The sequence below is a fragment of the Malurus melanocephalus genome, unplaced genomic scaffold, assembly GCF_030028575.1.
Source record: "Malurus melanocephalus ecotype Western Australia unplaced genomic scaffold, MMel_1.1 scaffold_236, whole genome shotgun sequence".
NCBI classification, from domain to species: Eukaryota; Metazoa; Chordata; class Aves; order Passeriformes; family Maluridae; genus Malurus; species Malurus melanocephalus.
The window spans coordinates 47545-59939 of NW_026623468.1; the positions used below are offsets into that span (position 1 = coordinate 47545).

A 12395-nucleotide genomic window follows, 5' to 3' on the forward strand; every position below is an offset into this window, starting at 1 on the left:
TGAGGGGAGGAACCGTCTCGAAGCCCCTCGAGATGGGGCCGCCTGACGAGCCCCGCGCAGACGAGGCGGTCCCGGGGGAGGCGGGCACCGGGGGAAGGGCCGCCGGCGGCTCTGAGGGCACTGAGGGCAGTGAGGGAACACCCCGCCGCCATCGCCCGCCGCTCCCTCAGGCCAGGCGCGGGCAGGGGAGTGGCGCTGGGGCTCCGCCCGCTCTGACGCGGAGGGCGGGCGAGGGGCGGGCAGGGGGAGGGAGGGATGGAGCCGCACTGAGGCGAAGCGCGGCCGGGGCGCAGCGCGGCTGGCGGCGCCTCCTCGTCCCCACGGCAGCATGGAGGCGGCCGCGGGAGCGGCGGCAGAGCCGGCGGCATGGCCGGCAGAGCCCTTCGCGGAGCCAGAGCCGGGCTCGGAGGAGCTGGAGGCGGGCGGCGCGCTGGACCGCGTCCTGCGGGAGTCGGTCTGCCAGCAGCAGGGCTGGGTCCGCGTCTACGGTGAGGRGCGCCGGGGCGGGGAGCGGCGGAAAACTTCCCGGCCCCAACTTCTTTCTCCCTTTCTTTTTCTCCCTGCTCCCGAATCGCCCGGTTCCCCGCGGCTCCTTGTCTCCCCCCTCCCCGCCCCTTTCGCGGAGCTCCGGCTTCACCCCGCGCCACGCCTTCCCCTCTGCCGAGGTGCRGGATGCTCGGGTGTTGGGATCCGCTTCCCAGGCTTTTGTGTGCCCGGTGTCCCGGCATGTGTGCCTGGGATGCGGGTGCCGGCAGGGCTGAGCGCTCCCGGCTCTAGTTACTATTAATGAGGTACTAAAGGCCTGGGAGGTGCTGATACCGTGGGTCCCATCGCCCCAGACTTACTGGTCTGTGTTAAATTGGCACCTTTATCATTTGTAAAAGGGTGTTAAAATCTTTAGCATTAAGGACGCGGGGTTGTTTCCCCTTCTTTGTCGAACTCTCCCTGGTATGTAACCTTTTAAAATTAGCTTGATTTATGTGGCCGGGCCTCTGGTTTGTTTAGGCTCCCAGCTGAAGTGCAGTTGGATTTAATCTCTAGATCAGCACCTAAATAGTGGAAATTCTGTTTTATCTTTTACTTGTSTCTCCCTCTTGTTTGTCTTGGTAATTTAATGGTAATTACTCCCACGTTTCAGAGTGAAGAGTGCTGCAGGCATCTTTTTTTTTTCCCTCCTGTAACAAATTTGATGGTCCCATCTTGAAAAGTCACCAGTTGTGGTGTGTGCATATTACCTTTGTCTGATACTGTTATTGTTGCCTCRTTCCTTGTGTCCAAGGCCAGGCTGGATGGGGCTTGTAACAACCTGATCTAGGGGAAGGTATCCCTGCCCATGGCAGAGAGGTTGGAACAAAACTGTCTCTGTAAGGGCCCTTCCAACCCAAACCATCCCATGCTTCTGTTATTAGGAAGAACCTGTAAAAACACTTTTTTTATGGGTACTTTCAAACATCTCTTATGCTGGTGATTGTCTTTCATCTTCCTCCCCTGCATCCCAACGAGATTCTCCAGGTTTTCCCTGACCTGTAAAAGTAGAAGCAAATGCTCTCTGTTATCTGTGTCATTGATCTGTTACTGGTTGTGTTATTCCTGAAGCACAACGATGACATGAATAAGTTATCTGCAAGAACTCTGCTGCTTTCTTGGCTGATGGCAGGTAATTATTGTGAGTACCATCAGCCTGAGCCTTCACACGTATCAAATGAGGAAGATCAGGCTGCAGGTTTTCTGGAGAGCATGGTCTGTTCAAAGACCTTTGTGTTTATTTTGGAAGCTTGAAAAGCTGGTGCAGTGGAATGAGGTTGTCTGTCTGCTTTCTGTCTGGCGCATCAATGAGCAAAGTTATACTTAGCACAATTAATTGTAATAGAAGTTTGGGATTTTTAGTAGTTTCCACTGTATTGCTTCTTGCCTAGCTTGCTTTTGCTAATCCCAGCCTGAAGCYGAAACTGTAAAATGCAGCTGTATACAAAAATATATCTCTGCTGTTGTCAAGAGGCGCTCCAAAGAAAGCAGTTTGCCTTCAGACTGTTTGTTTGTTGAGAATGCTTTCTAAAGGTAAAATGAGCATGTACTTRAGAAGAGGATGTCTGGCACCAGCCTATCTGATTGTTACCAAAGTTGTATCTTCCATGAGTGGAAGCAGGAATGTGGTTTCAAAATTAGCCACAGTGAGGAACACTGCWTGTTGATAAAGTCATATGTTGTGATGTGCTTGTAGTCTGACACTAACGTGTAGATAAATGGGAAAAAATTCCCTGTGACAGGGCCCAGCTAACTCACAGGCTATAAAAGTCAGCATACACTTCAAGCCTGTAAAAATACATCTCGTAGCCCAAGGACAATAACTAATTATTCCTAGTCTGTGTTTAAAAACAACTCATTATCCCTCTCCCTCAGAAAGAATCTGACGTGGTGGTGTCTTCTCTCCTTCCCTAAGAAATTGCAATCGGATTAGYTAGTATTTGTTTGTTTCCTCCTCCTTATTAGCCTTTTTCTTTTCTTGCATGAGCACATCTGGAGAAGTTTGCGGACAATGAATCRAGCTGAAACTGTGCCATGTTTGTGCGCAGCTAAATATGGGTTACAAACCTATGAGTGACAAGTGTTATTCATAGGATTAAAAGTAAAGCCTTGCACAGTTGTTTGAGGAACCACAGCAGCATAGCGAAAGAAAACAGAAGCAGAAAGCTTAGCCTTATTGTCTGTATTGTCTGATAAACAATGAGAACACTAACACTAATTATTTCACCATGAATGGCTGGGGGAGGGAAGGAATATCAAGCACATGAAAAGTGGGGGAGCATTTTCTGGGCATGGCAAGAAATAGAGCTTGTGATGTCACTGCATTTCTTTTTCATGTGTCTCTGTGAATGTGGACCTCTGTATAGGGGAGTTGTTCCAAATGAAAGGTGACTGTCTGAAAAGTAGTGGAAACATATATTTTAAAGAAAAAGAGCTCAGCAGCCACTTAAAGACAGACAGCTGTTTATTTCTGTGCATCTGTGTTCAGCAGTGGTGTGCCATCCACTTTGTCTCTGTCCAAAGAGGTAATTACTGGCATGAGGGGAGCTGGTCTGGTTGCAGAGCCTGTAAAACTTCGTCTGTAAGCRCAGAGAAAAGAATTTAGCAGTAAAGTCCCGTCATTGCTGGTCTCTGTGGCTTGCCAGCAGTATGACAGTGATGTGAATACAGTAGGACTTTACAATGTCTGGGATGTGATTTCAGTGTGACACTGAGGTCTTGTCTGACTTCACTACGAGATCTAAATCACAGTCTGGCTATTTTTGCATTTCCTGCCTTAGCTGCACTAGTTCCAAGGGTGGCTGTTTCATTCTGCGTTCTGGAGGTTCAGCAGCTTCTGCTTAAGTGAATTAGCCAGGACATTATCATGGAAATACAGTTTCCTTACCAAGGACGGAGTTTGAAATATAATTAGTTTCCTTGAACCTGATGTTTGMATAGTGGACAGGAGCAGCAGATTTGCTTGTCGAAGTGATAGGTTTAATTGCTCGTGAAACACAAATCATGTGAGTGCTGTTAGATGATGTTTCCAAGAACTGGTTTTGACACACAACTAATGGTTCTGTAAAATATGTATTGACATGTGTTCTGGGTGACGGCTTCCATCCAGACTCGTGGCGTTTGTGCAAGGGCTAGAAGGGGAGAAGTATCTTGCCTGGATTAATGCTATGGTTTTATTTTTCCCCCCCTCTGTAAAAGTGATAACTGACTTTTGAAGGCACCCATCCGTGTTTCAAGGTTTTTTTCTCTGCTCTTTGAAACAGGTTTTTTTTGAGGAGGAGGCGTGGAATAACTGAATTGACAGCATTTTCAGTGCTAAATGTGAAAACAGAACAATTACATTGCCTGGTATGGCTAACTGAACATCCATGGATTTTGCAGGAATGATTTCTAAAGCCAGCATCACAGCATTGATGTTAAATGTTGCATGTGATGGGGGCAGAATCGGTTTTTGGCTGATGTACAGTCTGTGTCTAAACAGGTTGCAAACTTCTGTAACGGGGCTGTCAGATTCGTTCTTAATGTGCCTGCTCTAAGTTCACTGCAAATGCTCCTGTGCTAAAATTGCAAAAGAAGAGTTGCTGAAATATGTAAAAAATAGCACAGGGAAGAGTATGTTCTTGAATGTTCATCCTGCGAACAGAGATTGTTGCTCTGGGGCCTTATCTGGACTAGGAAGTGTCTTTCTCTTTTAGCAGCAGTGCTAAAAGATGATGGTAATTGTACAAATTCGAGTGCAGATAGGATGTGGACTCTTTCATCACCTTGTCCTCTAATCCTGYGGGCTAGTCTGGAGACATTCCTCACTGCTGGAATGACTCTCCTCACCCCCCTTTCTCCTGGCAGAAGGAGAAGGCTCTTCAAGCATGGGCTAGAAGGCCTCCATGCCTTTTCATGGCATTGATTTGCAGACAGAGCTTCACTGGCTCCGACTCCAGAAAAAGCCCTAGACCCCATGCAGCCAGACAGAAACAACTCTTGGCTGCCTCAAAYCTGAGTTCCAGGCTTTTAAATATTGGCCCTCAGAAAATACCAGACTCATGCTCAGCCACGGTGAAGCCACGGTAGCATACATAGTGTCATGCGGAGATTAAAAAATAGCTGTGGCTTGGGCACTGAGCAGAAGCATCTCCTAATCATGTGAAATTCAGTTCACAAGCCCAATTTCTGTGAGTTATCCATTCCAGCAGTTTGTTGTCTGCCTTGCTCAACTCTTTTGTATCAATGATTTTGACTCTGGTTCTTGACAGCCTGCCTGACTATGGCTTTGTAAGTAGCTTTTATATCTACCTTTTTCTTTTTCTATTCTGGTTTTATTCCACTGTTTGCGGTTTTAGATATGACTGCAAAGATTATCCATTTCCAAACAATCCTGCTTTGGATGAGCACCAACAGGCTTTGGTAACGAGTAGCATCTTGTCGTTGTCAGCAGATGCTCTCCTTCCAGCCCTGCTCASGCTGCCAGCCGGCTTTTCCCGGGATGTGCGTTCAGGGATGGGGATGTGAGCCGCGACCCTCTGTGCCCGGGGTCCCGCCTGCCCCCCCGCCTCCACCCGAGCCCGAGGAGGTCCCACCAGGTGGCGGCATCTTCATTGCGGTGCTGCRGGACCTGCCGAGGATGCCCGAAACACGCGGAGGCATTCCTGTCCTGTCCACTTCCAAACCTTATCGCTCACCTCCACAAGCTCAGTTACAAAGGTAATCTACAGGCCGTCTAACGAAGGGAGGKGGGAACGGTGTAGTTAATGTGAAAAAACAAAGAAACTCCTCGCAGCCAAGAAGCGAGGCAGTCTGGTAGGTGAGATGGCTACTTTTCTCCTCCTTGAGATGTGTGCAGATAGTCAGCTGGGCTGGGGTTTGTGYGCTGCTGCCTTTCTGAGTGTGTATGGAGCTGCAATTCCTTGCAGGAAACATTTGCTATTAGGAAGGGCTTTAGAGGAGATAAGGTGAAAGTACGGCTGAGATCCTCGGAAAGCTGAAGAGAGCTGGAGAGCTGCAYGGCATCTGTGCAGCCAGTCTTGTGTTGGAAAGGAGGAGAAGGTCAGTGTTCACAAGTGGTTCTTCCCCTTCTGATCAATAGGCTTATTTTTAACTCACCCAGAAAGCTGGTGCWAAAGCAGGTTTGGAAGATAAACCTTGTTGGGCCGGGAAATGCCATTTCCTGCGTATTTGGACAATGCCTGCTGTGGCGATGTTTGACCTTATTGTAGCCTTCGGGTACRGAATGAGGGACAGGCATTGAATACCGACAGCAAAAAGCTTTTGTTAGTTTTGTTGAGATGATAAGTGACAATGATTTCTACTTGGAGCTCCATTGTAAAAGGCAGAGTTTAATCAAATCCAAGGTTTTAAATGACTGTGTTTGCTACAGATGAAAAGCAGTTATGTGTGCTATGGGCAGAGATGCTGCTTTCCCTTGCCAGCCAGCAGCAGGGAATTTCAAAAGATGAGTGAAGTGCTCTTACAGGTGATCTGCTCATGCCTGCTCTCTGCCAGCTCCTCTGATAGCCCTTTTTGACTCCATKGAATTCTTACGAGCATGCAGGGTGTGAATTACGGATTCTGTGTGCTCATTTTTCTGTGCATTGGCAGTGGTGATTTGGAGTGGAGCTGAGGGCTGGACACAGCCTGTCCTCTCCTTGGTTGCTTTACTCCAAAATCTTGTTGCAGAGTCAGCCCTTTGACRTTGAAATTGTTTGCCTTTCCTCTTTTTAAGGAGCATTGACAGGAATTTATACATAAATGAAGTTTTAAACTTTTGGGGGGGGGGAGTTTTTAGCTGGACTCCTGCATCTGGCTATGTTGTTGCAAATGTTGCCTAGGTTACTAATTTATTAAGTCACTTAAATATTTGGAGGCATCAACAATACTAGAGTATGCTGGGGAAAATGAGGATGACATTATTTTAAAACACCCGTTTCCTGACTCCTGCATTTCAGTCACACGGTTTATCTCTGGCTGAACATTTTCATGTGGTGCTGTTTCCTATTTTTAAACAATAGGGGAAAAAAAGGAAGATAAGGAGAGCATAACTGTGACCTGTTGACTTATTATGAGATCATGGATTCCTTTTAACTGATATTTATAGATTTTTATAAAAAATAGCTGAGACTTCAGTATTTTCTGACACATATGCCTTTTTAGCCTCAGGGTCACTAGTTAAGCTCTCATCTCAATTCTTTCAAAATCCTCTGTGAAGACTCAGTAATCATGGAAATACAAATTGTATCTGCAAGAAAAGTGACCGAGTGAGAAGAAAAATTGCTTCATTTTCGTTTGTAAACTTCTCACAAAGCCCTTTGTGTGTTTTGACACCCTTCTATCTTGGAAAGCCTTTATAAAAATGATCAGGAGGGAATAGCATTTGYTAATTCTCTTTAATAAGGTTTCAAAAGGTCAGAAAACTGTAGAAAGCCTCTTCTCCAAGAGTCGGGATTATTTTTAATTGTAAAGCAAGTTGGAGCAGTTCAAGTAATGAGCTCTTGGGGGTGAAGGGRTCTTTGCACTTAAATAAATGTAAAACCAAGTCCTGGATTTAGATCCTTTATTATCTAAAGAGATTTTTTTTTCCAACTGGGAATACCCCATTAGAAATTAGCTCTTAYACTGCAAGCACTGGCAGGCACTTAGTTAAACACATTAATTCTGCAAACTGTGGGAAAACGACACCCATTTCAGCAGATGTGTGATGCGTCTGGTGTAGATTTGCATAAGAATGCATATGCTTCTCTGTGAGTTTCTGGCTTGATTAAAACTTGCAGGCACCTTTTCTCTTCCTCTAGTGCTGTGTCTGCATTCTTGGATATTAATGGTTTAATTGAAAATACCCTGTTTTCTTTGGTCTCCAGATAATTTGTTTTATTTACACAATACTGCACTGTAGATGYGCTTGGTGCTGTGCAGACAGAGGCCGCTTTGCTTGTCTTTTGGAATTTGTAGCCGGGACCAGAGAATAAAGGATATAGCAAACATGGAAAATGGCAAATGTGTTTGAAAGTGGATGGAGGATTACATGGTRGAGTATCAGGAGCTGGGAGGGGATTGTGTGTATTCAACCCTGGCTTCCAAGGCAGTGTGGGAATGGAAATCGGTGCTGTGGTGAGAGGAAGAGAAGTGTTGAGGAATCTGTGACTAAAAATGATCTCAGACTTAATCCCTCCCAATGTTAGGYTTTTACAGTAACAGTCCAAGAGATTCAGCAGAACCTCTTCACCTCGGTCCTGCTCCCAATCTGGATGTCTTGAAATGAGCATGGAAAATTCCTTCAGGTGGACCATCGATACTGTAGCATTCAATCTGAGAAAGGTTTAACTCTGATAGCAGGGAATTGAGGCAAGTTTCTGGGAGGCAGGATATTCAAAAAGAGGAAGACTGAAAAAGAAGAGGGTTTTGATATGAAATTTCCAACAAGGCGACAAAACTTCCTAGGAATAAACTTTTTGTGTCCATTGTATCCACATACAACAAACATCTGATTCCCACTACCACCCTCTAGGGCTTCAGGAGGAAATGTTTTGTGTCAGGCCTTTTTTAGGGTTTTTTTGGCATGAAGGAGTCAAGGACAATTTAGTGATATTCCAGACAAAGCTTAATGCTCAAGGAATGCAGGTCTGGAGCTGTGCTGCCCTGTGTCTCCTGCTGGTGATGGCTTTGTGGAAGCCTGGTAGCCAGCAGAGCACTTTGGGGCTGGCYAGCCCCTGAGGGAGCATCAGATATTGCCCACATGCAGCACCTCTAGCTTTGTCCTTTTATCAGCTACAAGATACTCCATACTGTGGAGGTGAGAAGGAAAGGGAGGAAGCACTCTTGAGGCAGTGGGGTCTCTGGGACAGTCACTGCATGGCAGTGAGCCAAATTGCACCAACARCTTCGTGCTGTCCTGAGAGAGCACTTGTGTTTGCCAGCTTTTGGGTAAGRCTGAGTAAGTTGGAAAGCCTGGAAATTATGACACTTTATTTATGACACAGTATCTTCCTTTTGGGATATCCCTCATAGAAAAACTTGAAGTTACTACATGGAATATAACAGCGTAACTGCATTTTTCCTCTTGAGATGCACATCATCCCTTGCTAGTAATGGTTTGGAGGAAATATAGGTGGGTTTGCCACTTTCGGAGGGGTTTCCATTCCATGTTTGATTCTTGTGTGACAGAATTAAAAACCTGCTTGCTTTCTTCAGGTTCTCATTATTTGAGTCAGTGAATTGGCTTGAGATAAGCGGACGTAATTCACACCCTCATTTAGCTGACTCTTTAGTGCACTGATACTGGTCTCAACAAGATAGGGGACAGATGCTGCACTACTCAGCACACTGTGTGCTATGASGGTGCCAGGAAAATGTGTGCAAAGTAGCAGTGGCTGAGAGAGCTGAATGCAGTCCTTGAATCCCATTTAGAAATTAAATGATCACTTTGCTTCAGTTTTCTGTTCCATTTTGTCTTGACAAATGGTGACTGCTTTATTAACAATTCCATCAGGGTGAAAGGAGGCAGGATCAGTGTCACTTATTTGCACCATTCATTGCCTTGCTGCTTGTGTGCATCCAAAGCATTAATGGTTTTATTTGAGAGTGCTGCTCTGAGCTGGGCAGGTGAGGAAATGAGCCACAAATAGGTCAGATAACTTGTCCAAGGACATACAAGAAACTTGGCAACAGAAGCCAGATCTCCTAAGACACCTACAGTGCTTTGCTTGGATGCTATGGGTTGCACTGCTTTGTGTTTGGGGTGCCTCTAAGCMTGCTACTTTACTTGGATCCTCAGTAACTATTAATAATCCTCTCAAATACCCTATTAGCTGTCAGAGCTGTAGGTCAGCAGGGCAAGATGCTCTCAGAAGGGAGACTTTCATTCAGATGATGACATCTGCTTGCTCCTTTTATTCCTTTCCTTTTTGTTCCATCCCACAAGAAGCCAAAGGTAAAGTTTTGTTGACCTTCAAAATTAAATAAATTTGTTTCATTATGGTGATAGCAGACTGGATGGTGGTATGAAGGAGCTCCTCTTAATTTGTGAGTAGGACTRGATGTTTGCCTAAATCATTAATTTCAGGTAGGGAACTCTTCACTGCTGACTGGGGAGGAAAATATATCACAGAATCTGGAAAACCATAGAACAATGATTAAACCACGTGGAACTCCAACATCCTTCCAATGGCATTTGAGACCTGATGCCACTATGTAACACCAGTTAGGTTGACTTTGCCAACACTCCACTGATCCATGSTAGTTTTCCATGTTAGTTATTTTATCTTATGAGTACAGAGCAGTGCAGGCCCTAGAAAAGAAGAGACTAAAAGCTTCCTGAAAAGATGTTTATTTACATTGTGAGGTTATACCTTAGGCTGTATAGACAAGCTGCTGCCTTTGCTGCATTTCCTACTTGCTTAAATATACTGGAACACGTACATCACGCACCAAAAACACAATGTGCTCACACTTGCTAGGAAATCATTAGACTTCCTTGTCMAATAATAATAAGTATTTCCTATTTTGAGGTATGTTTCTGTAATTATTTTCCACCTTTTTTTTTTGTTCAGGATGGTGGGTAGTTGATAGTTATCCTGGAAAATAAGAAATCAGGAAAGAAAGCAACATCCTTCTAAACCAGGTTTGAGAAGATTTATCTTCTGGATGGCAKTGGCTTATGGGGTCCCTTTCTCTCTTGCTCTCTGGCAACACTTGCTTAGGAAGTCRGTGAGGTGTGGGGTGATTGATTACCCTGTTGAATGGATTTCATGGGGTCCTTCCTTAACTCCTTCCATTAGCTAAGGCCTTGCTCACTGAAGTTTTCAAATAGCCTCRACTCCCTAGAGATAATGAGTTTTATATCCCATATAGTGAAGTAGCAAAAAAAGTTTTATGGTCTTGCCATAAATATTTATGTCAGTTTTCTTACACATACCCTTGGCTGGCGACTCCTCTGCTTAAAGAAGCTCCTGTGGTTTTTCATGTCAAGTTCTRTAAGTACTGTCAGAGCAGTGTGAACTGAGGCCATTTCTAACTCAACTCTCCTCATTTTGATTCCAGTGGTTGCTAATTTCTCAATTTATAGCCATTAAATCATTATAACCATTAAATCAAATTAGGAAGAAAGCCTCTTTTTTTTTGTCAGCCTAGACAAGCTTTACAGACGGAAGTGAAGCATTTTCCGCTCTAATTTCCTTTTTTTTTTTTTTTTTTTTTTTTTTTTTTGACTTACTAATAGGGGAGTCAGGAATGTGAAGTAAACAGCCTCTGTTCACCAAAATGATGAATGTGTAGGATAAAAGGAGGGATGATAAGAAGGAAATAAAATATTTTTTTAATTACAAACCAGTGCTGGAAATGGGGAATTTGCATGTTGTAAAAGTCAAAATAAGTCTGAAATTTTACTGGAAAAAAAAATTGAGAGGAATGCAGTAATAATAGTTAAAACCCTAAGTGGGATGAAAGGGCAGTCTTTCCAGTTCTGGCACAACTTGCTTTCTGCTATTTTATTTTGTYAGAATACATTGCTTTTTCAGTGTTRAAAACCAGAAAAGGGTGAAAATACAAAACTGTCTGAAAATGCAGTATGGTTGTCAATGATAAATATATGTTTGCTGTAAGAGCAGCGTTCACCTGCATCATCATGTCTCAAAGTTATCTGGATCCTGACTTCGGCAGGGTGTTTGGCCAGTTATCTCAAATCATACATTTTTGGTCATTCGGGTTTAATGGCTCTCTTGGCACCTTTAACATGATGACTATATATAATGGTGATATAATACTGGTCGTGTGTAATTATTTAATTACGTGACCAGCAATCAACTATGAATTATTTATGAGCAATGAGAAGGATGCTTTCTCCTTAGTCGTATATTTTGACTTAAACATGTTTTTAAAAATAGATTATAATCCCTGCCTATATGAATAATTAGAAGACAAATAGCCGTTAGTATCAAGAGACAGTTTTCCTTGCAGTGGTCCAAACCTCTTCTCAGAATGGGTTGAAAACCAGACAGCCTGGGACACAGCAGGTGCTCTGGTAGGAGTTAAAGGTTGGTTTCCCATATGAGCAGGTAGGTATTTCTATAAACAGGTGCCAAGAATTAAATCAACCTGCTTCTTGCATGCTGAGAAACTACTTGCTCTGATTACGAGTTKCATTAGCTTTGGTGTTTCACTCATTCTGGGAAGAAAGGTGAGTGTGGACTGGCTGATGACCTTTTATAACCATCTCTGCAAGATCACTACAGTTATCTGCTGGCCAGGCCATGAGATCTCTTGGCTGACATATCCGTCCAGTTGTAGAACATAACCACAGCATCTGTTTGCAGATTAGTCTGTACCTGGAAGGCTCAAAAAAAGCTTTGGGATGAATCTCAAAATTGTGGTGATGAGAGGGATGTTGGGGGGTTGATACCCAACAACATAAATCTTTGATGTCAAGACTGCTCTTATTGTTGATGGAGTTCACAAGGATTGTCATGAGTTCAGTATAAAAAGCATGCAATTAAGTGAGTTTAGAACTTAGAGTAGGTTTGCAAGAGACTTACAAAGGAAAAKCTGTAGTGTATCACTTGGAGTATACTTTAAATTTAATCTGTTTCATCCCTTTACCAGTCGAAATGTTCTAGCTACTTTTGATTTCCATTTATAATAACCACTCAATTCTACAGCTGACACAGTATCCCTCCCTGTTTTGTTTCCAGACTTTATTAATGTAGCTTCTTTGGGACCTACTTTTACCGCTTTAAGGTTGCTCTTTTCATCCCTTCCGAAAGGAGGAAGTGCCTTCCATGAGAAATTTTGGAAGCTCATTAGCCAGTTTTTAATACTGTTAGATGAAAACTGGGACCAGACTAAATGGCTGTCTGCTTRTACGTGGATGACGTGACTGACTTTTGGGT

General features: G+C 44.0%; 1 protein-coding gene across 2 annotated transcripts in view; it reads left to right on the plus strand.

Annotated features, from left to right (window-relative positions):
* Nucleotides 1–284: 284 nt before the first annotated feature.
* Nucleotides 285–12395, plus strand: part of RASAL2 (RAS protein activator like 2) — a 158942-nt gene continuing 146831 nt past the window's right edge. For both annotated transcript variants that reach the window (XM_057374942.1, XM_057374943.1), the window contains exon 1: nt 285–488. In XM_057374942.1, coding sequence (XP_057230925.1) covers nt 329–488 — 160 coding nt within the window. In that variant the 5' untranslated portion in view covers nt 285–328. The remainder of the gene's footprint in view (nt 489–12395) is intronic.